Below are 24,078 nucleotides of genomic sequence, written 5' to 3' on the forward strand. Positions count from 1 at the left end.
GCGAGGATGACTCAGTCTCCTTCCTGACCTGGGGGCTCAGGAATGACTCGTGTGTGTGCGTGTGCGTGTGTGTGCACACGCACACACACACATTTGCACATTTCTGACAACAGGATCGGCCACACCGTACCTCTCTCCAGCCAGGTGGGCCCAAGTCGGGGTACGGAGCGTCCAGCCACCCAGAGGCAAGTGCTGTCCAGGAGAGGATGGACTCTTTCCTGAACTAGACCCCTGACCTCCCTAGCCCTTCCCCCCCAACCTCTTCCTGCAATGAATCAAGTCTAGGGATACTAAAAACTAGGAACTCAAAAAGACTCCATGCACGTGCAAACACACGCACGCACACACACACAAACACACACACATATACACGTGTCTTTTCACTCTGTGCACAGACTGTCCCTCTAAGGAGACCAGAAGTCCGAGCAGTGAGCTCACTCTGCCCCTCCCAAGTCCCTTAGGTCCTGAGAGCATCATTTCAAACAGACCCCCAGTATCAGGGGGTCACGGGCAAAGGAGTTTGTGAATAAGAGCAGCTGGAAAGGGTTTGTAGAGAGCCTGTTCACGGCATGCCCAGGGCCCACGGCAGATGGCCTGGGAGAACCGCCCCCGCCCACCTTCCAGGAAGCCCCCCAGCTCCCAGCTGCACGGCTGCTGGCTGCCAGTGCTGGGACAGACACAGACGGAGTGGGAATGGCAGCAGCTGGGGCTGGGAGCCTGCCGAGTCCCAAGCTGCAACGAGGGAGAAACCTGTCCAGCAATGAGATCAAGGAGATGGCACCAATGTCTCCCCAGGGAGCCTGGCTCCGCGTCCCAGGACATTCCAAACTCTGCGAACAAAACATGGGGTGGGAGGCCAGCCAGGCTGGGCCAGTGCCAGGTGGCCCCCCCATTCCCTCCCATCGCGGGGGGGGGGGGGCGCTGCCCAGCAGTGGGACCAGCTGGGAACAGAGTATGCACTGCCGGGAATGCTGCCCGCACAAGTCGCCTGGGGACACGGCGTCCGGTCACCTGCCACGTTCCCTCGGCAGGGTGCCACATGGGGATCGTCCGTCCAGCCTCTCTGAGCCGAGCGCTGGGAGGAGCCCTGTGGGCCACGGAGCCGGTGCATCCACCTGCACGGTGCTGTTCAACTCAGCAAACACCTTCAAAGCCGCGGTCGCGCTTAATTACCCTTGAAGGAAGCCAAGCCTGGCAGGTTTCCCCGTTTCTTCGGAAATGAAGGCCCAGAGTGGAATTTGCTTGAGACCACACAGTTATTGAGAGGTTGATGCAGATTCTCACCCAGGACTGCTGCCTCCCACTCCGAGTTCTTCCGGCCACACTTTGTCCTGACGGCAGGAAGCCACCAAGACCCTGGGCTCTGCGTGCCTGACCGACCCCCAGTTCCAAAGCAGAGCCTCAGAAATCAGCAAGTTCAATGCCTTCGTTCTATAAAAAAGGTAAATTGGGGTTTAAAAAAAAAAGACAAGGGCTTGCCCATGGTCAGAGGGCAACAGAGGTGAAGGTGAGATTCTGATGAGGATGCTCTCGGGTACCACGCCAGGCAGCTGATGCCAAGGCATCTGGTCAGCAGCCTGTGTCCATGGCTTGGAAGGTTGGGGAGTTGGGGGAAGGCCTCCTGGAAGAGGTGTTTTCCCCAACAGTCCAGTCCTCTGTGAGCCCATTCAGGGGAGCCCAGGTAGAGACAACAATAGATCGACAAAAGGAAAATTGCAAAGATGAATCAGAGGGTGAGCTATACCGCCCGTGTGACCTTGGGATGGTCACTTCTCCTCTCCAGGCCTCAGTGGTCTCATGAATACAAGGGGGCCAAGGATGCTGGCTCCTGCCAGATCACACAGTGACTCAGCAGCTCAGATACTCATGGCACAGCGCTCTGAGGACAAGCCCAGGGCTCCCAGATACCGACCACACTTAGGGGCCCTCAAGTTCTAGTGGGGCACCTGGGGAGGCAGAGGTGCAGGTTTTCCCTGCCTTAGCTGAGACGTGAGGCCTGAGGAGGGACCAGATAAAGCCTCAGAGATATGAACAGTCCTGGCAGGAGCCAGAGGAGCGATGAATGGACAGGGAATAGAAAGTATGGGTGTGGGTGGCTGACGTCAGCAGCTTGGACCATATTCCATAAATGACAGGAAACCAAGGGGATTAAGTAAGGCAAGGTCATGGTCAGGTTGACCATGGTGTGGGGGACCCTGGCCCACAGGAGTCATCGTACAGCCTGGCAGTGGCCATGAGGCTGCAGCAGAAATCGAGAAGGCTTGGAGCAAGAATCAGAGATTGAGGATTTTTCCTCTCCACACGCATCCTGGACTGTGGGCCCCTTGATGCCAAGAGAGGGGCTCTAGTGCCCAGGGCAGGCATCAGGAAGCAGGACTGGCCTGATGACCGTGTGCTGACCCTGAAAGAGCCTGGCCATCACAGCCCGCTGCCTGGAGGGGCCACCCCTGGGCTGGACTAGGTCACGCTGACCGAGGGTACAATGGCCATCTGGCTCCCTGGGCTCCTCCCAGCAGCCCCTGCTCGCAGCACAGAATGGTTCCCAGAAATCGGTGGTTCAAATGTCCACATCGAAGCGGGGCAAAGCATGAGCAAAGGCAGATTCGAGGAGGAATTTATCCATCCTGAGCCAGCAAAGGCTCACTGAGCACCTTCTGTGTCCAGGCTCAGGGCTGGTGTGGCGGAGGTCTCAGCGGGGAGGGGCACCCAGAGATCCATGAACAAGGTAGCCCCCAGGGGGACTGGGCAATGGGCCTCAGCATGGGAAGTTTCCAGAAGATCAGGGCCTTAGCCATGGAGAGGAGCTGGGAGGAAGGAGAAGGGGCAGGAGGGTCGGGGGCAGGAGCTGCTAGGGACAGCGGGAGAGCACGGGGTGCTGGGGTCTGCAAGTGAGCTGGAACAAGGGAGAGGGGTCGGGGGGAACCTCAGAGAGGGGAAGGGGCTCACCAGTCCAGCCCAACTCTGGTCTAGGACCAGGACCCTGGAGCCCATCTTCCCCCAAACTACGCATCTTGCCAGGTTTTGGTGGAGACACAGAAGCAGGGTTATGGGCCATTTTCACCTTTTAAAAACCACAGACATCCACACTGGGCACCGGAGTCAAATTTCTGGGAGAGAGAGAGGCCCTGTGGACGCTTCGCCTGACGTCAGTTAGGGCTTCTCTTTGTGTCTGCGGCTTTGACAGGAGGAGGCCAGATTAGGGGGCCGCGCTAAGAGAGCGAGAGAAGGAGCAGAGGCCAAGGGCAGCCTCGGTCTTCTGACCTGCCCTCCTGCGTGCAGAGGGCTTGTTGGGGTGTTCTGGAGCCCTGCTGATGAGCAGGGCAGGTGTCACTTTCTGGGCAGGTGTCAGGGCATCTGGAGTCCAGTGCCAGGATTGGGACCTCTTACTGACCCCAGTCCTGAGCCCTAACATTTAAGCCACGTTTGTCATGTGGGAGGCTCCACGCCACAGAAAGAGGCCCTTTGCTTACGGAGGTGGCACCATCGGCCACTAAGGGACAATAGATGCCTCCTTGGCTGCAGACCTTCCCCCAGTGGGCTCCCAGGAAGGTTTGTCCTGCCTGCCCCTCCTCCCTCCCCTGCCCAGGGCAGCCCCTCCCTCCAGGCCAGAGCTCTAGAAGTGGCCCCCACCCGCCATCCCCCCTCCAATCCTCTTGCAGATCCACGTTTCTGCAGGCTGTGTCCCTGGGCCCAGCCCAGGCATCAGGACACATTTTGCTGAAGAAAGAGCTGAAGCGGACACCCTCTCCAGCCGCCAAGCCCAGCCGCAGGCCTCATTCTGCCTCTGGCCCTGTTATGAGGCTTCAGGAGTCAGGGAACAGCTTGAGGGGTTCGGGGGGGGGGGTCACTGGGGGCAGGGAGACAGTGGGGAGGGGCCAGGGATCACCTTTAACACACACGTGCCTCAGTCAGCTCCACACACTGAGGACCTCGTCTGATGAGAGTCCGAGCCTTGACCCCAAACCCGGAGTGCCCAACACCCGCCCTAGGTGAAGCCCCACCATGACCCCAGACTGAGCCTGACACCAAATTGAACCCCAACTCCACTCTCAGACTGAACTCCAACCTGAAATATAGGCTGACACCTGAGCCCAGCCCAGGCTGAACTCTGACGTTAATCCCAATCCCAAATTAAACCTTGATCCTGACCCCGACCCCAAATTGAACCTTGAACCTGACCCCAAGGCAGAGACCTGGCCCGGCATAAACAGCTCAAGAAAGACTCCAGGGAGACCAGGACATGAGCCCCCAACCTCTCTGCTGCCAGGCTGGACAGCAGGTCCCTCTGAATGTCGGGGCCATGCAGGTATGGGGAAGAGAGAGGCAGTACAGGACTTTCAGGAATGGTGGCCTGACCCAGGGGGAGGTCCTGTTCCAGAAGGGACCATTCCCCTATGGCATTGAGCCTTCCTCCAAGGGGGACAGATCATGCCCAGCGCCAACTGGACCAGGGCCACACTCTACAGAGGGGGCTGTGCATGGGGCCCGCAATGTCTGGTCCTCACCTAACAGCAGGAAACACAAGGTTGGGGAGGAAGCGGTCCAAGTTCCCAGGGCTGGCTGGGTACTAGGGAACCTCTTCCTCCTCCCGGATGCCCTCTGGTCTCTGAATGAGGGGCCAGGACCCCAGGGAGGCCTGCCTGAGCCCCCGTCCGCATCGCCACAGTCCCTGGCCTCTCTTCTAGCCTCACTGTGAGAACGTGTGCTTGCAGCCGCCGGGAAAAGATCAGCACGAAGGAATGTGCTGTCCAGGGTCCAGCGGACAGGATGGGCCTGCCAGAGAGAGAGTGAGCGAGGAGAGGTCGGGGAGATGGGAGCCGGGAAGGAAAACAAAGATGTGCCAGGCGGCAGGCCAGGCAGCACTGGCCCAGCCATTGTTCCCAGACATACGGGTCAGGTGCATTGGGCCTGAGGCCGAATCCCAGCCTCCGCTCTGCGTGGCCCCAGACTTCCTAGGCCTGCCTGCCTCCCTCCTGCCCCAGACCTTGACCTCCAGGGCTGGTCCAGCCAAGGAAACGGACAGACTTGTCCTCTGCGTCCCCAACCAGCCTCCTGGGTCTCTGTCTGTCTTTCGATTCGTCTCCCCTCTCCCCGTTCAGGTCGAGGTCCTTCCACAGCCTCACTCCATCCAGACCTCTCTTGTGGAAGCTTCTGGTTTCAATGGCCTGGTAAGATAGTCCATAGGTGGGCTTTTATTACTGATAATAGCTTTGACCTCTCCCCTCTTTGTGGTCCCCAGACTCGTAGCATCAACATCACCTGGAAACTTGTTAGAAATACAAATGATCGGCCCCACCACAGACCTACTAAATCAATGGTCTGTGTTTTAATAAGCCCTGCAGGGCCCTGTGCTGCCCATTCAAGTTTGAGCACCACTGACTTAGAGTGTGATCTTGCCTGAGTCCACAAACGCTGATAGAAATAATAAGTAATTGAATGAATGAACAAGTGAGTGAATGAGTTTCAAGAGGCCTGGTCTTATCCCCAGGCTTGAGTTGAATGGTTCCTTCTTGCCTGGCTGGCGTCCAAGAAAGCTGCAGACGGGAAGAGTTCTGGGCTGAGCAGCTGCACTCCCTCTGAGGTGGCGTGAACTCTCAGACAACATCACCTGCAAAAAGCCCATCCAGTGGGCCTGGGGCCCAGGCAGATGGGAAAAGGAGCCAGAGTTGATGGGAGGAAGGGGGTCCAGCAGGTCAGTGGGATTTAGTGTCAGGAATCTGGGACCTGGGAACCAAGCAGGAGGGCACAGTTGGGGACATCCAGTAGCAGGCAAGAAGGTCCCCAGCACACAGCTGGGGTTCAGGACTCTTATGCTGGGGAAGAATTGATGAGAGAGGCCCTGGGAGCAAAGTTGAGCCTCCGTTATTAGAACCAGGACATAAAATTGGACATTGAACTTGGCTCCTTCAGAAATGTCCTAGCTGAGGTCAGGCCCGGCCCCAGAGTTTGGGGCAGAACTGAGCCTGCCAGTGGGGTCCAGGGACTCCAGCTGTCAGGAGGGGACAGGGAGCTACATGGTAAGAACCCAGCATGTCCTGAGTCCTGGTAACTCATCCCAAAATCTGCTCTTGGAATCAGATCTCTCCCGAAGCTGGGATCGCCCTTTCCAGAACTTCACACCAACTTGATGAGTGAAATGCAACTTCACAACTGCCTGAGTCTTGCCCAATCTTGGTCACAGATGACTGAATCATGACTCATATTTTCAAAATAAATTAGAGAAACGAACAAGGTCTGTCCTTACCTCCTTGTTCTGTCCACCTGCCAGCTCTTCTCCATTCAATGCCAAGGAAAAGAAGGCAAATCCTGTGGCCAGATCTCCACACTTGCTTGACACCAGGGAACCTCCATTGGCCAACTTCCTCCCATGTCAAAAGGATAATTTCCCACTCGACATGATAAAAGAAGCATCTTTACCCACAGCCACCATCTCTGCTGGGTGACTTGACATTTCTAGTCCAAGAATTCCTGAGGTGTCCTCAAAACCTGCATGGCCCAAAGTATGTCCCACTTTTCCTAGGAAAGATTTCAGGAGGAAAAATGGCACCAGTATCAAATAAGTATGGGAAACACTGCACACTGGGGCTCCTTCTTAGTAGAGCAAAGTAGACACTTAAAGGCTCTGAGAAGTCCCGCAAGAGAGAAGCCTGTCTGACTTTGTCAGATCCAGTGTTTCCCCAGCTTACTGGGTCCAGAATCTTCTTTTCTCTCCCAAAAGAACATTCCACGAAGCATCACTGGGGAAACACACTCAAAATGCAAAGCGGCATTGCCCACAGCCATCCTGACACAGAGGAGCTTCTTTCTGGAATTCCAGGGAGGAAAAGCAGAAGTCAGGGGAGCATCTTGTTAAAAGGCCCCAAGACAGAGAGAGCAGGGACCTTGGAGATCCACAGGGGCGGGTGGTCTGGGCTTTGGGACCTTACGGCAGCAGAGGGCTCTGGGCTCTCCCCGTCCCAGCTACTTGCCGAGCCACAGCTTCCCCATCCGTAACTCAGGCATTTTTTGAGACCTAAATAACATACTGCATGGACATCCCTCTCTCAACCTCCTGGAGGCCCCATCTTCATAGCCACCTACCCTGGAAAAGGTGTCAAAGAGCAGAAGCCTCAGAGGAGGGGCACGCTTAGCCGAGAGGGGAGGTCAGCTATCTGCTGCATCCGAAGAGAAAACCATGGCTGGTCTGGAAAACCCAGCCTGCAAGGAAATGACAGCATCTCCAGGCATCCCCTGGGGCAGGTGCAGCCTCATCCTTTGGCTGGACTTGAATCAAAGATCAATCCACCTGCCTCCCCAGCCCTGCCCAGCTGAGCCCCCTATTCTGTCTCCTCCTCGTTCCTCTGCATCCCCCTGGGCCTGACATGACCTCCCAAGCCCCACATGTGTGCTTTGAGGCTCCTGTCTTCTTAGGGATGGAGGGGAGAAAAATCCTGTTGCCGCTCCCTCCCTCCTGCCTAGACTTTTGGCTGCCTTCTGAAGCCGGACAATACAGGGAAATGTTTGCACCCAAACAACTCCGCTGCTTCGGGAACTGCCTGACCCTGCCCAGGAAAGCAAAATCCTGCAGCTCCACCCTGCTGCCCCCCCCCTCCCTCTGGGGACCAGAAACCAAAGTTAATGGGGTGGCCCAGCAGAGAGGTCACGAGAGCATAGGGGGTCACAGGCATCCCCGATGTGGCGAGAGGAGAGTTCAGGGGTCATCTGTCTCTAGGGACTGGAGCTTTCCTTCTTGCCTAAATCAGAAAGGGAGCTTTGTCCCTGACTGCAGAATATACAAAAGCCAGATTGTCAATATTTATCTGGAGAGCCGCCGCTCTGGATAAATCTGGCCTGAAGATAATGCAAATAGCACTTTGAGGTCACTTGAGAAATGTATTAATTCATTCAACAAGCATTTGCCGCACTTGGGTTCTAGGCCAAACCCCGTACCAGGCATTGAGGATCCAGGGTGGGTCACCCCCCGCCCTGCACCTCACAGTCTAGGGGGAGAGAGAGGCACCCAAAATGGGATAAGATGGCAGTTGGGGGCCTGCTCTGTCCCAGTTGAAGCTCCTGAGAAAAGCCATTCTGGTGTCGGCTAAAATAAGGGCTTGAGGGATCAGTGCACATGTGGGTGGGGCAGGCTGGGGGATCCCATCACCAAATGCACCCTCGGCCGTGGCCACCCGGCTCAGTAAGCCACAGGGGGGTCAGTGCAGTTTGTAAAAGCAGAGGTCTCCGTCCCCACATCTGATAAAGACTAAATGCCCTGGCGGAAACGCTTCCCATCCGGTCTGATTCTCCCCTCACCAACCCCAGCACAGCCCCCAGGTGCAGAACACCAGGTACAAGCCGACAAACGTGAAAAGCAACAAGGAGATAAAGCAGATGGAAATCGCCTGTGTTGTTGGCGCGGACACATCCGCGTGTGACACTGCCACGGGGTGACCTCCAGGCGTTCCTGCGCACAGACTTCGGGGCTCGTCCGGTTCCTGTTTCCAGCGCTGGCTGGGGGTGTGGGGAGGATGTCGGTGACCCCAGGCTCCCAACCTGACCTTAGTGGGGCTTGCACAGCAGCCTGCCTTTGAGGAAGCCCGGGCTGGATGGAAGGAGGCGGGAAGACGGAGGGGCGAGCCGCCTGCCGGGGGCAGCTCAGGTCAAGACAGCCAGCCTGCCTGTCACAGCCCCTTACGCCCACCTCCCCCTTGTGCCAGAGACTGTGTGTTTTTGTCTTTCTCCGGAGGGGGGAGGGGTGCGGCTCAGAGCCTTGAGTGATGAGTTAAGTGACAATGAATTTGCACCACATGGAGCCCAAGCTGAAGGGGTAAGTGCTTTGGTGAAACACAGCTGGGATTTCATCAGCCCCCATCCCCCAGACAGTACAAAAATAGTCTGGGCCAGGCCAGCTCTGACCCACAGGCCTGGCCCAATTTCACTGCCCCCTGTCCTGGAGAGAGGCTTGGAGTGGCCTCTTTCCCTGAATCTGGATTTCATAATCTTTCCTTGTTGTTTTGGTCGTCTGTTTGTTGACTGACCTGGTTTGTCTGGGAGGATTCACTCCCTCACAAGCTCCCTGCTGCTTGGCCCTGAAGAAGGGGAGAGGGGGAGGCAGGAAGACCTCCACCCCCCCAGCCCCACCCTCTCACTGTTGGTGACAAGGCCCACCAGCCTGGAGACTGGAAAGACTGCCACGGTCACAGCTCGGGAACTGGTCAGGGCGCCTTGTGGCCTGGACACAAGGGCGAGAGGTGAGCTTCACCCCAGCAATAGCTGGAAGGCCACGTCAACATCTCAAGTCCAACCCCACTCCTCGGAGGGGAAAACTGAGGCCAGAAGCAGGAAGTAAGTGATCCAAGGCACCAGAACCTGTTAACAGCACAACCAGGGTTCACCCCAAGCACCTGGCACCAAGGAGGTCTCCACAGTGTTGGTGGACTGAGAGCATGGTCAAAGCCCTTCATCCCAATCCTCAGCTCAGAGGGAGGAAACAGAGGGGAAGCTGGGCCCCCGGGCCGACGGAGAAGGAGGACAGGCCCCCACCACCCTGAACGCCTGTTCACCATAATCTCCTTCCCCCCAGATGTGAGTGGTGAGAGCTGCCCCTGACGGCCCCTCCCAGGGCTGGGAAGGAGCAGGGTCCAGAGGACAGCAGCCCCTAGAGGGAGAGAGATGCACCTGAGGTGAGGCCAGGGGCTGTTGGGATGGGGAACAAGGCAGGGACACCCCCAGGTGAGGGGCTGGAGACAGAGCCCTCAGCCATGGCGTCCCTCAGGCCAACTGACCAGAGCTGCTGACCTGACAGTCCAGAGTCACAGATGGAAACCTGGGCTCAGCCCGGATGCCTAGACCAGGGCTGGACCCTGCCATCCTGGGGGTCAAGGTGATGGCCCTGAGTGAGCGAGGCTGCAGGTCACGGCATTCAAAGGCCACTCTGAGGACCAGTCTCCTATCCTGAGCACTCAGGTCAGGTGACCAGAGCACCGAGACTAAGAGAGACCTGGTCCTGGGGACCAGGATGGGCACAGAGCAGGTGGCCCAGGCACTGGGACCTTGGCAAACAGCAGCAGAAGGGCCCTGGGTTCAGAGTGACCTGTGCTCTCCCCCAAGTTAATAACATAATGGATGTCAAAGGACAGCACCCCAGGGTTTGGGGAAGGGACGAGGGGCCAGGAGGGGCCACTGGAAGCCCACCTGGTGAGCCTGTGGGGAAAGCTGGGCCAGCTGGGGGGTCAAGCGAGGGCCTTCTGTGCAGCCCGAGTCAGGGGCCCTGAGCCCACCTCCCCTTCTCCCAACATTCTCAGCCTGCCCAGGGGCAGAGGAGTTGCTGTCAAGGCTGAACCAGCAGCTTCCTCCTCTTGCCAAGCTCAGCCGTGCAGAGGCAAGTTAATCTGGGTCTTTCCAGGGATCTCCTCCACTTTCTCCTCGGGCTAGGGGTCCCCCAGAGAAAGCCAAGACCCCTAAGACCACAGGATGGGACACATGTGGGTCCTTGTTGCCTTGGTCTCCCCATTCAGGGTTGGACCAGAGCACCTCAGACGCACACAGGAAGCATGGTCTGGGCACCCTGACCCCCACCGCTGCCCCCGGCCCCATGGACTCAGGGACCCAGCCTGTCCAGAACCCCCTGGCAGCCTGGCTTCCCTCCCCGCTCACTTCCAGAGGGTTTCCGCTCCCTTTCTCTCCCATTGTTTTCCTCCTTGGCCCCCGGCCAGCTCCTAAAGGCCAGGCTGAGTCTGGTTGAAGCCAGCCCAGCTAGGGAACGGGGGGCATCGGGCTGGGGCTCTGGAAAGCCTGGCCCAGCCCCAGGAGTCTGGGGAATGGGGGTAGGTTTCTTCCCGGCCCTCTTGGCAGGGGTGGGAATTAGGGGCTCAGTGAAGGGTGGGGGGGTCAGACAGCCCTGGATTTGAATCACTTAGCTGTGTGGAGAAGTGATTTACCTTCTCTGAGCCTCAGTTTCTTCATCTGTAAAATGGGGGTGATAATAACACCTTCCTACCACAGCTGTGGGGATTAAGTGAGATATTCCATTATGGCCAAGTCCTCATGGTGGTGACTGGAACAAAGGAAGTACCCAGTGAGGATGGCTGCTATGTTCGTGCCTAAGACAGACAGGAGCTCTGGGTGAGAGACGTTACTAGAAGGTACCAGTGGGGACTTCCCTGGCGGTCCAGTGATTAAGACTCTGAGCTTTCACTGCCGGGCCCGGGTTCAATCCCTGGTCAGGGAACCAAGACCCGGCAAGCTGCGCAGTGCAGCCAAAAGAAAAGAAGAAGAAGAAGAAGAAGGTACCAGTGGAACAAGGAAGGTCCGTCTGAGCTGTCCACAGATGACGCCCATGGCCCCAGAATGCCCTCTCTTCCTTCTGTCTGCTTAGTTCCTCCGGCAGGTCAGATGGCAGCAGAGGTGGACAGAGGGAAGCCCCCTACACACGTTCACATCCATGGAGACCGCCAGCCCCAGCCCTGGAAGCTCTGAGTGACCCTCCAGATACTGCCCCCACCTCAGGAGCAGGTGTCCCCCCAGGACACTGGCCACAGAGCAGGTAGGCTCAGGGCTGACCCTCACAGCCCTAGCAGCCCCAGGTTCTTGCCTTGCAGGAGAGCCAGGGGAACTGGCTCCAACCCTGGCAAAGCCTGCCTCTGACTTTGGAAAGCTTGACAAGGCAGGGCTGGATGCACCCTTGGATTCCCGACACGTCATCTGAAGGCCTGGGGGACAGGACAGGATGACCCCTGTAACTGAGCTGGTCTGCTTCCCCTCCTGGGCTGGGCATGGCAGCATCCCTTCTCAGGGCCTCAGAGCCCTCAGGGCCCCACGCCCCAACCCCATCCATCTCTACATCTGCTCTCTGTCTTCCCCCCCACCCCACTTGCTGAGTGGCAGTGAGGAGCAGTGGTTAAGGACACAGACTTTGGAGGCAGACCACCGGGTTTGAATCCCAGCTCTGCCACCCAATGGCTGAGTGGACCTTAAGCCTCAGGCTCCCGTCTATAGAATGGATTAATGATAACAACGGTACCCCGTTCCAGGGAGGCTGGAATGAGTTAATACAAGTAAAGGCCTCAGAACTGTATCTGGCCCCTGGTGAATACTCAGTAAATGTTTGCCCTCGTTATTTTTTATTTGTGTCTCCGTCTTGCATGTTTGTTGACTCAGATTTTCCATGAGTAAGGAGGTGCAGAAGGAGGCATGGATCTCTGTGGTCTAAACTGCGTGTTGCTCCCAGGCCCTCCAGGCTGGAGGCTACGACAGTAAAGGATTCCTTTCAGTTGGGGCCTGTGATGCTCCAATGAAGCTTGACCACAGGACGCAGAACCGGCCGGCTATGTGCTCGCATCCCAGGCCTCGGAGGCTGGGCCAGCACCAGAGCGGAGGCCATTCTGGGCGGGGAGGCAGCAAAGCCCTCAGCCCGAGGCCACAGGCTGGCAACACTTCTCTGCATTCCCAGTGCCTCTCTCCTCTGCTTCCCCCCACCACCCTCCATGCCAAATATCTGGCCTCCACCCCATGGCAGTTTGTGCCTCCTGTCACAGAAGGCTCAGAGTCTCAGAATTCTAGATACTTGGAATTATAGGGTTGGAGTATAGTGATAGAAAGCTATCTAACACAGCTTTGGGCTCTTTGTGAGAATAGCCTCTGCCATTTTCCTGACGGTAAGCAGCCCTGCCAGCTTGGATCCTCCTGTGACGGGGAGCTCACTACCACAATCACTTGAGAATCCCACATTCTTTCACTCCTTAGGGTCCCATGTCCCCAGTGGGGTCAGAAGGGTCGTGTCCCCCATTGAGGAAGAACCAGTCCAGGCCACCGCTGGGCAGTGCCCATGGCACGAAAGTTTCCTCCAACCCAGACCTGCCTTCTTCCCCCCGAGGCCCCATGCTGTGTCTCTGCCCCAGGAGCCCCTTGCCCCGAAGTGGTCTGTCCCACATACCAGCCCCAGTACCCTCAGGCCACCTGCCTTTCCAGGCTCTCTTCTCTGAGTCTGGGGCCTCTGGAAACATCTAACCCCATCCTGCCAAGCACATGTATTGGCAGAGAAGGGGGTACAAAGGAGGTGACAGGTGGGCACATCATGTGATGTGTGCTCTGTGACAGGGACCCAGTGAAGTCCCACTGTCAGCCCATGGGTGGTTCACCCTGCAGCACCCTAGGCACCCCAGGAGGGGGTGGGCAGGCAGGCCATCCTGGAGGCCCTACAGGCTCTTTCAAGCAATGCCACGTGGCTGCCGGTTGAGTTGGTGCAGAGTGGCAGCTGTCACCACTCCCATCAGGGGACATGTGTCTACATTATGTCAAAACTCAGCTATTCCTAAGGCAGCCCCCAGGAGAAGCCCTATGAGCTGTGACATCAGAAGGGAAGAGGGAATCCTCTACACACCGGAACCCCACCTCAGGGCGGGGCACTCCAGGCAACACCAACTCCACTCCCTCTGGGCGTGGGGTGAGGCGGGATGGCCACAGGGCTCCAGCCTCCAGACGTGCAGCCAGCATTCCGCCGTGGAGACAGAGCAGAGCAGCAGCCGGGGGCCAGATGGGCTGCGTTAACCTGGGAGCAGGCTCTCGGGGCCCAGACGCTCCATGTTTAGCCGCTAGCCGGCTTTGGGCTCCAGATGTGGGCCTGGGGTGGGGGCGGGACGCAGCTCCAGATGTGTGCGGTCGGAGCAGGAGGGCTCTGGGGTTCAGCGGCAGCACCCAGGCCCCCGGGCCCTGGGGCTTTGAGGTCTGGGCCAAAGGGCCTCCCTCCTCACACCCTCTCCAGCACCCCGAACACTAGCCCTCAGGCCTAGGGGCCAAGAGGGATTCAGGATTCACAAAAACTTTGACCCAGGAGCCACCGCGCCCAGAGGCCCCTGCCTCATTTCATGAGCAGGGACGGAGCCCAGGGACCTGCCCAGGGTCATGCAAGTCAGGGACAGGCAGGACCCCAATGGGAACGAAGGGTCTGAAGTCCCTCAGACTACAGGCAGCTTGTTGGGGGGTGCAGTTTCCAGGGCTGGATGCCTGCCTCTCCCCACCCCTACCCAGACGCTCTCAGCCGCAGACTTAGGTGACCTAGGATTTAGCCGGGGCAGCAGTGGGAGGAGACGCTGCCCTGACCGTCGAGTCAGCGTCCCTGGGGTGCGGGGACACAGTCCAGCCCCGGGAGAACCTCAGAGGATGCAGCCTTGCTCTGGAGGCCCCGCCCCTCGGCCTCCTCCTCCTCCAAACAGTGCTGCTCCAATGGGGAGTGGAAGAGCAGGAGCCCAGCTAGGCAACAGACCCCAGACCACTGCCGCCCACCGCCCCCGACCCCAGGCACTCAGCCACCAAGCTGAAAAGAGGTGCTTCTGGGGACTTCCCTAGCGGTCCAGTGGTTAAGACTCCCTGCTTCCGACCGGTGTCAGAATGGCCATCATCAAAAAATCTAGAAACAATAAATGCTGGAGAGGGTGTGGAGAAAAGGGAACCCTCTTGCATTGTTGGTGGGAATGTAAATTGGTACAGCCACTATGGAGAACAGTATGGAGGTTCCTTAAAAAACTAAAAATAGAACTACCATATAACCCAGCAATCCCACTACTGGGCATATACCCTGAGAAAACCATAATTCAAAAAGAGTCATGTACCAAAATGTTCATTGCAGCTCTATTTACAATAGCCAGGACATGGAAGCAACCTAAGTGTCCATCATCAGATGAATGGATAAAGAAGATGTGGCACATATATACAATGGAATATTACTCAGCCATAAAAAGAAACGAAATTGAGTTATTTGTAGTGAGCTGGATGGACCTAGAGTCTGTCATACAGAGTGAAGTAAGTCAGGAAGAGAAAAACAAATACCATATGCTAACACATATATATGGAATCTAAGAAAAAAAAAAAAAGGTCATGAAGAACCTAGGGGTAAGATGGGAATAAAGACACAGACCTACTAGAGAATGGACTTGAGGATGTGGGGAGAGGGAAGGGTAAGCTGTGACAAAGTGAGAGAGTGGCATGGACATATATACACTACCAAATGTAAAATAGATAGCTGGTGGGAAGCAGCCGCATAGCACAGGGAGATTAGCTCGGTGTTTTGTGACCACCTAGAGGGGTGGGACAGGGAGGGTGGGAGGGAGGGAGACACAAGAGGGAAGAGATATGGGAACATATGTATATGTATAGCTGATTCACTTTGTTATAAAGCAGAAACTAACACACCATTGTAAAGCAATTATACTCCAATAAAGATGTTAAAAAAAAAAAAAAGACTCCCTGCTTCCACTGCAGGGGGTATGGGTTCGATCTCTGGTCCAGGAACTAAGGATCCTGCAGGCCACGTGGCAGCGGCCGAAAAAAAAAAAAAGAGGTGCTTCTGCTCACTGAGCACCAGGGTACGCAAGCCGTGCGTGAACTCCTTACCTGCCATGTAGGTTCCCCACGGCTCCTGTGTGGGTGCGGTGCCATCTCAGAGATGGGAGCTCCCAGAGGAGCCCGGGCTGGGCCGGGCAGGGCTGGAGGAGCACCAGGGACCAGCCCCTGGCCCGGGCTTGGGGCTCTGCAGGCTGGGGGAGCAACACAGTGTCTGAGGAAAGCCTTCCTAAGGGAGCCCCGAGGGGGTACCGTCCCTGGGCCTGACCCGCCTCTCCCCACATAGCGCATCTGTCCTTATGATGGGACAGCCTAGAGGAGCCCAGAGGCCCCTGCGGCAGCCCCTCCTCCATGTCCGGAGCCGCCCTCCACCACGCCTTCCAGCAGACCCTAGCAGTGTGGCTGAGAGGGCAAGGCTGGAGGCCAAGGGCAGGCCCCCAGGAAGCCCCTCATCCTCTTCAAGCTTCAGTCCCCACGTCTGCACAGTGGCCCCAGCTCTGGACTCTGAACCAGGAGGGCATGGCGGCCACAGTGGGCAGAGGTTGGAGGTCAGGCCCACCTGACCACAGCAACTGCTGGGAATCCCAGCCTAGAGGAGGCCGCTGGGCCCGACCGAGGAGAGGGGTGGGCAGGCCCGGCTGCCCCGTGGGGCGCTGGGCCTCCCGCAGATGCCTTCTAACCCTGCCCTGGTGAAGCAGCCCAGAGGGGGTCAGCAGGACCAGCACAGTCTGGCCTGGGCGGGCTGGGGGGTGGCCGAGGCAAGATGTGCTAATAGGTTATGTCAGGCGAGTGCTCTGGAGAGGGGGCCGCGCCTCTCAGCTCTGGCAGCCCCACCTGGGGCCGGCGCCCGAGAGCTGGGGCCTGGAGAGAGACGCTGGCTTGATTCCGCGAGCAGTGTGAGAGCCGAGGAGGGGGCTGCCGGGCCCTGAGTGGAGAAGCCTCATTTAGCCATGGCAGCCCAGAAGGCAAGACACGGATGAGCCCCACCCCCTGTCAGACCCCTGTTGGGTGGTAAACACAGACACACCCTCCGTGGGCTGCAGGGTCTGTCCAAGCCTACATGGAGCTCTGCTTGGTGGGGAGCAGAGCCCTGGGATGACCCCCAAGCTTCAAGAGGGTCCTCTCACATCCCCTCACTTCCTGCTCTGCCCAGACCCACACCCCGGGACTCCAGGATCCCATCCCCTGACTTCTCATCCCATACTCTCGCTGTTCTGCCTGGGGTCTAGCCCAGTACTCCCCCATCCTCCGAGATGCACCTTGACACCACTGGCCCTCCTGGGGTTCGGATGGGCTCAGGAGCTGGAGGACAGGGACAGACCTGAAATGAGCCCCGCTCCGAGGGCTGTGGGCTCAGGGGGTGACTAGGATCCCAAGGAAGTAGATGGGTGCTCAATGCAGAGGGGGGGTGGGGGGTCAATGAAAGGCCAGGGACTTAGGCCTGGGGCTGAGGAGGAGACCCCTCACAATTGTGGCTGGGCGTCCCGGGCCCTGTGTGTCTTGGCCGAGCGGGACCCCTGGGCCGCCAGGTATGTAACAATTCCAGCCATTTCCTGCCCTATTAATGAGACAGGGGTTGATATAAATACACGCTCAGCATAAATAAATACAGGCCAGGCCTGGGACTGCATAGCAGACAGATTGCGTGGAGCTGCTGGCCAGCCCTGCAGCCAGCCCGCCCCCCCTGCTGCCCGCACCTCCCCCCCACCGTCCCCCACTTGTTTTCCTCCATCAGGCCAGGGCCCCTCCACACTCTCAGGCCTGAGACAGATGGACTGATCACCCGCCCTCTCGACCTCAGAACAAGGTCCCCGTGGCCCCTGGGAAGGCCGCATGCCCAGGAGAGGGAGCTGCGGTTCCTAGCGTCTCCCACACCAGACCTGGCACAGTTCATGCTCAGGCCCAGCACAGCCCAGTGAGGCCCAAGGCTATGGTTGTACCTGTTCCCAGGTGGGGAAACTGAGGCTTACGTGGTTAAGGACTTGCCCAAGGTCACACAGACAGGAGGTGGTGGGTCCGGGATTCAAGCCTGAGGCTGCCTGACCCCAAGAGGCCTCTGATCTTCCCACTGCCTGTGAGGAAAAGCCAAGCGCAGATTCGCATCTTCCTCCCTTCTTCCCAAGCCCTGGCCCGGTGATGCCAGGGCCCCGGGAAGGCCCGGGAGGACTTATGTTCAGGGCCTGGAAGTGTAAGCTTCATGCAGCCAGATCTCAGCTTGTGTAAGAGCCCAATGGAGCTGCACAGGCCGATCCCTGCTGTACAGCTGGCGACCAACTAACTCCCAGCTGGGGCGTCCAGGATATTGAGGTCCCCTGAACGCTGGCTGTCTCATCGGGGATCACCAGGTCACCGACATTGCACAGACATGGAAACTGAGGCCCAGAGGGGAGGCCTAACGATATGTATAGTGTGATTGGATCCCTATTAGTGCAATCTATGGGTGCATTGTGGGCATGCACGCAGGTTTGCATCTATATTGTGACTGGAAAGATATTCCACACACAGGTGACCCTGTTTCTCAGAAGTTTAGAACCAGAGAAAAGGAGACAGTTTTACCTTAACATCTCTGTACTTCAGGTAATTAAAACAACAACAACAGCTTTTTTTAGTAGAAGGAAAAAATACCCCCCCTCCCCTCACCTCCCATGACCCTCCACCCCCGTCCACTGCCAAGGGCTGCCCGAGCCTCAACACTGGTCCCCAGCTCCATCCTGGAGCTTGTCCTCTCTCCCCAGGTGGCACAGGTACTTGCCACCTCCCTCCATTCTTGGCCTTTGAGGCCCCTCTCCACCTGCTCCCTGCCTCCCAGCTCCCCAGCCCCCCACCCCACCCCCAGGCCACAGCCCTGTCAAGCACCATCTTGGTCCCTGGCAGCTCCAAGGCCATTCAGCTCCACAGGCCTGCTCTGCGGCCTCCTTCCCATCCCCCCATCCCCACCTTCAGCCATGGGCCAATGTCACACGCTTCTGCCCTCAGCTTCCCTGCGTGCTGTGTGTGGGTTCTGGAATCCCAGTTGTGTTGACCCCTTCACCAGGACCCTGTAGGGCCTTCCCCAGCAGGTGTTCTGCCTGGTCGGCCAGCTGGGAGCCCTTCAGAGTCTCCCCACGGGGGCAGGCCGGGCCTGCCCCCTCAGACTCAGAAGAAGGGCCTGGAAGTTCACTCCACACCCACCCTGGGCCATCTGCAGGTTTACATGAGAGGCGGGGCAGGAATCCAGCCCTAACTTCCCTGGGAACCAGAATGGAGAAGGAGAAAGCAGGGCAGAGCTCTCTAGAATGTCTTCCCACACTCACACCGCCCTCAGGCTTGGGGATGAGTAAGCGGTGATCACTAACTCCCAAGAAACCGTCCCTCCCCTCCTCTCACAGAATCACTCACCTAAGAGTGCCGTCAGGGGGTTCTGACCCACTGCAGCCTGAGCTTGCATTGGTTACATCAGCACCCCTTCAGTGGGACCTGAGCAGCTAGGGCTGAGTGCTGAGATATCGGGTGTTTCCCCCTCCCTGGAGGAGACGATCTGTGGATGGATTTGTGGGTGAGTGGGTGGATGGATGGGTAGGTGTGTGGGTGGGTGGGTGGGTGGATGGATGGATGGATGGATGGATGAGTGGGAAAATGAGAGGCCAAGTATGTGAGTGGATGCATGGGCTAGTTGCAGACTGGCCCAGGAGTAACTGCTCCTCAAAGGAATTTTCTAAATCTCTGAAATGTGAGGCCCTGGCACCCCCCAGAGGCCAGAGTCTCTAACTACCCATCATCCCTAAAGCCTTGGGCACCCAGTCTTGAGAAGCAGGGACATGGACCTCGATAAAGTTAGGGGTTCTAGGAAATGAAAAAACCTAGGGTCCAGTGCTGGCTCTTCCCCTGACTTACTCGGGGACCTTGGGAAGGTTCAACCTTCTGAGGCTCAATTTTCTCATCTGGATGCCTGTGCTGGTAAGTGGTTTAAACAAAATTATGTGTGGAAAGTGTCTGCAAGGGTTACCTGGCACATATCAGGTGCTCACAGGAGGTAATTTCCTTCCCAGAAGTGGCCCTAGGACGCGCGTGCACCCACACACATGCCCGAGCGCACACGCACACACATACACACACACCCCCAGCCCAGGACAGAAGAGGGACAGAGAGTGAGACCCTAGGCCAGATCAGACAGGAGAGGCAGATGGGGACACATTTATTCTACAGGAGTTCCAGGCTCTGGCAGAACCGGCCCAGCCTCGGGGGCCGGGGGCTCAGGGAGCGGGGACTCAGACAAGAGCCCCGAGGCCTTCTGGGCCTGGGCCAGCTGGGCTGTGTGCTCAAAGGCAGCCTGCAGCAGGTGGGAGGCGAGGCAGGTGGTCCAGGTGACAAGGTAGGCCAGGTGCCAGGAGGTGAGTGCTGCCGTGCTCTCCACCCCCCAGTGCAGACGCTTCAGCAGCGCCAGTGTCCCCAGCACCATGCGGTTCTCCAGCAGAGCCTGGGGGGCGGGGGGGGGGGGGCAGGTGGATGGGCAGGTGACGGCCAGCAGCTCACACGCTGTACTACCTGCTGCCAGGCTCCGCCCCCCCCCAAGCCCAGGCCCAGTGCCCCAGGCCTGCCCTCCCCAGCCTGTCCCACACCCACCCCACCCACCTTCCTGGGCAGCCGGCCCAGGCTGCAGCAGTGGGCTCCCTGGCACAGTCTCCAGGTCAGCAGTAGCGGCAGTCCGGCAGCCAGCATCAGGCTGTGCAGACATGACAAGAGCAGGTCTGTCCAGGTGGCCGCAGACAGGCCCAGCTGCTCCCAGGCACCCAGCCGCTTCGGGGCCGGGCCCGAGGCCTGGGCACAGCCCAGCACACCTGCCCACACCAGCCTGGGCGCCCGCTGCACCAGCCATACTGGGACTTCTATCAGTGTCAGCCCAGCCTGTAGAACCCGGCCCACGGGGCAGGCTGAGATCTTGGCGGGTGGGTGGGACCCCTGGGCCTCCTGCGTCAGCCCTGACAGCCAGCGGTTAAAGCGGGTGATCTTGAGGAGCAGGAAATTGTAGAGGGGGGTCCGATCCTGGGCCAGCTGCAGGAGGAGGAGGAGACAATCTTCATCCGTTGCCACTCACTTGGGGCAGGAGCCCTACCTGTCCCAAGTTTTATTGTGGGGGGTGGAGATGCCAGGCCGCCCTGGGCCGGGCCCTCCCCCCTCAATTTCCCACCCCCCCAGGAATGATCTTTATCTGTCACTTGGAAGGACTCCATTCTCAGGAGGGAGCTTTAGAGGTGCTTCATATTATATTTGATTTTCCTTCCTTTGGGTTGTTTTTGTTTGTTTGTTTTGTGTTTTGTGTTTTCTTTTTGTAGCACTAGGCGGCTTGCGGGATCTTAGTTCCCTGATCAGGGATCGAACCCAGGCTGATGACAGTGAAAGCGCTGAGTCCTAACAACTGGACCACCGAGGAATTCCCTTTTCTTTGGGTTTAAATGGTTATTTACAAACCTCCAGACTGAAGGAGGTTGATTTATTATCATCATCATCATCATCATCATCATTATTATATAAGGAATGGCGATCCCCCTCAGCCCTCTAATCCTGCAGGATTTGAACCCAGGGCATTTCCTTCTCCCAAGCACCTGGGATTCCTTCCTATCAGTTACCTCTTGGTGTCACGAGGGCAGCTGGGGGCAAAGGCAGTGCCATTAGGGGCAGACAGATGCGAGGCACAGGGACAGTGACAGAATGAATGACTGACCTACTGTGAGGGGTGGGGGGGGGGGAACCCAAGAAGATGTCCAGATTCCTGTCCTGGGTGACAAGGTAGATGAGATGCCTCCCATCCACTGGGAGAAAGAGTGGGCCTGGATGGGGAAAGAGTGGGCCTGGATGGAGAAAGAGTGGGCCTGGATGGGGAAAGAGTGGGCCTGGATGGAGAAAGAGTGGGTCTGGATGGGGAAAGAGTGGGCCTGGATGGGGAAAGGGTGGGCCTGGATGGGGAAAGAGTGGGCCTGGATGGAGAAAGAGTGGGTCTGGATGGGGAAAGAGTGGGCCTGGATGGAGAAAGAGTGGGCCTGGATGGAGAAAGAGTGGGTCTGGATGGGGAAAGAGTGGGCCTGGATGGGGAAAGGGTGGGCCTGGATGGGGAAAGAGTGGGCCTGGATGGGGAAAGGGTGGGCCTGGATGGGGAAAGGGTGGGCCTGGATGGGGAAAGGGTGGGCCTGGATGGGGAAAGAGTGGGCCTGGATGGGGAAAGAGTGGGCCTGGATGGGGAAAGAGTGGGCCTGGATGGGGAAAGAGAGTGGGCCTGGATGGGGAATCAGGCTGGAAATGAGACTCACTTGAGTCCTGGAGCTGAACAGCCCCTCATCAGAGCCCTCAAGCCTCTAGCCCCAAAGCATCGCCAGCCCACCAACCCGGACCCCACGTGCCCCGGTCCAGAGGACCACCTGGAGCCCTAGGGGACAGTGTGGAAGGCAGTCACCCGGGGTTGGCTGTGTGCCCCACTGTGGGCGGGCTCAGCAGAGCCAAGGGGGTGGAGCAATGCTGAGAAAGGAAGGAGGTCCAGGGATCCAGCTAGGAGAGGAATTAAGATGGAAACAGGAAACAGGAGCTGCACCTCCACCACTCAGCTCGTGATGTAGAAACCAGGAAGGAGAGAAACCTGTTATATCCCACATGATCCTGTAAGATAGGCTACAGGAGAGAAAACAGAGGCTCAAAGAGTGGAGCAATTTGCTCCAAGTCACACAGCTGAAGAGTAGAGGAGCTGAGATTCCAATCCAACCATGTCTGTCTCTCTGCTGCCCTGTGTAATCCTCCCTTTCTCTGCCACAGGAGCAGACCCAGGGGACCCTTTTCTGATAACTCAGCCCACTGAGGAGTTGTGATTTGGAGACATGACCCCACTGGTCAGCATTTGCATGTTTGAAAAAGACAGATGGGAAGGGCAATGCTTAACCCACAGGAGTGACCCTCTATAGAGAAGATTCCAGCACTGTGGCTTGCGGGTGGGGCTTCTGAGAACTGTCGGGTTACTCCAGGAGGGAGGCAGTCACCTTGTTTCACCTGCGGAGTCCAGCAGCTCTGAGGCGGCCCCCGCCCCCTGCCCCCCAAACCCCACCCACCAGTGCGGAGAGCTTCACCACCAGCAGCAGAGTCCCCAAGAGGCTGGATCTGACCGGAGGGACGGCTTCCATGTCTGTCCCTCCTACCCCTCCTCCAGGTGGGAGAGGCAGGGTGACCTCACAGATACTGCAGGGTGGGGGCCAAGTTACCATGGGGACCCAGCTGCCGCAAAAGGCTCTCCTTTACCTGCCCCCGTCCCATTGCTGAACGGAAACTGGGGTATTTGTCTTCCGCATCCTGCTGACTTCCTAATTGGAGACTGCTCACGGGGACATCAACTTCACGAACCTCCCGTCCACCCAGCACGGGAGGCCAAGGCAGCGTAAGGGCGCTGTGCCTTCCCACGTCCTTCCAAATCCCGAAGGAGCAAAGGCCTGGGATATAGAAATCTTCACCCCCAGGGCCTCAGGTGACAAAATGTTTGGAGGCAGATGGAAGCCTCAGCCACCCAAATCTGAAATCTCCTACCTAACCCTCCCCCCATCCATCCTTCTTGCATTCTGCTAAAGGTTGGTCCCCAGTCACAGAAGCAGAGAAATGAGGCTGTGACCTTTATTCTACGATGTTAGTGATGTGTCAGTGGGTTCTGAGATTCAGTTAGAGGAGGCCAGGAGAGAGAAAATGTGCCCACAAAAGGCCTCAGAGGGTCCTGGAGAGAGGCATTCTCAGAGGGAAAGGGGGCACTTGGCTGAGTGAAACCCCTCAGGGCCACAGGCGGCCTGGAGCATCTCAGAGACGTTTCTGGAGCCATGGATCAGAGTCAAAGGCTTAGAAATCTGGGAGAATCCAGAACCTTGATCACAGTGTTTCCTGCATTGTTTTCCTGTCTGGGTCCCAGCAGATGCCCCATGATGCTGCAAGATGAGGCTCTCACACCTTTTAGAAATTTTTTCAAGACGCCCTCTGGTGGCAGGGTCCTGTGAGTGCAGGGCACACCCCTCTGCCCTGGCGCACAGCGTGATTTCAGTCTCACTACCCTCCTCGGCGAGGACCCTCGTGCAGGATACGACCCGTCCAGCTGTACATGGCAACCTGCCATAATGATCCCCTGGAAGGTCAAAGACAGCCTTTGCCCAGGGCAAGTCCTGTTCACCCATTTGTTTCCTCCCCACGGGGCAATAGCAGGGGTCCAGAGGGTAGAGCGTGCAAAGTCCCTCCACTCTGTCCTCTGCCTTTGCCCCTCCCCTACTCACCCTCTATGTCTCCAACACTGTGTCCCTGAGGGGTCGCTGAGGCTTCAGAAAGGCCACCTTGAGCTAAGTTTTGAAGGATGGGTAGGAGTTTTCCAGAGAAGAAAGTATGAAGGATGGTCCGGGCAGAGGGAACAGCATGATTCCAACAATTCAGTATTACTAGAGCATAAAGTAGGAGGTGGGGAGGAGCATGAGGTAAATGGTGAGGTCAGCAAGGACCACATGGGTCATAGAATATTCTATCAGATGATAGGAGCCATCGAAGAGCCAAGGCAGCAAGGCACTGGACATCAATGGGGGCTTTACAACGGTCCCTCCAGCTGCATGAGGAGTCTAGACTAGGGCAGAGAAGGGCTCTTGGGGGGAAAGGGGGAGATCTGATAGGAACCCACAACAATAAGCCCTCCAGGCACGAGATGATGGCAGCCAGGACGGGGGCTGAAGTGGACAGATGCCAGAAACGTGTGGAAGGTGGAACTGACAGAGTTAGAAGCTGTCA

The 24,078-nt window shown here is 57.7% G+C and overlaps 1 protein-coding gene across 1 annotated transcript; it reads right to left on the reverse strand.

Annotated features, from left to right (window-relative positions):
* Window positions 1-270: 270 nt before the first annotated feature.
* Window positions 271-20,964, reverse strand: TMEM270 (transmembrane protein 270; the record flags this gene model as incomplete). Its single annotated transcript, XM_082362325.1, has 5 exons — window positions 271-4,137; window positions 4,168-6,516; window positions 18,694-19,771; window positions 19,927-20,369; window positions 20,922-20,964. 3 exons carry the CDS (start codon window positions 20,962-20,964, stop codon window positions 19,490-19,492), a joined length of 768 nt encoding a protein of 255 aa, XP_082218451.1. The 3' UTR covers window positions 271-4,137; window positions 4,168-6,516; window positions 18,694-19,489.
* Window positions 20,965-24,078: the final 3,114 nt, after the last annotated feature.

The sequence above is a fragment of the Balaenoptera borealis genome (genome assembly GCF_965194805.1).
Source record: "Balaenoptera borealis genome assembly, chromosome: 16".
NCBI lineage: Eukaryota > Metazoa > Chordata > Mammalia > Artiodactyla > Balaenopteridae > Balaenoptera > Balaenoptera borealis.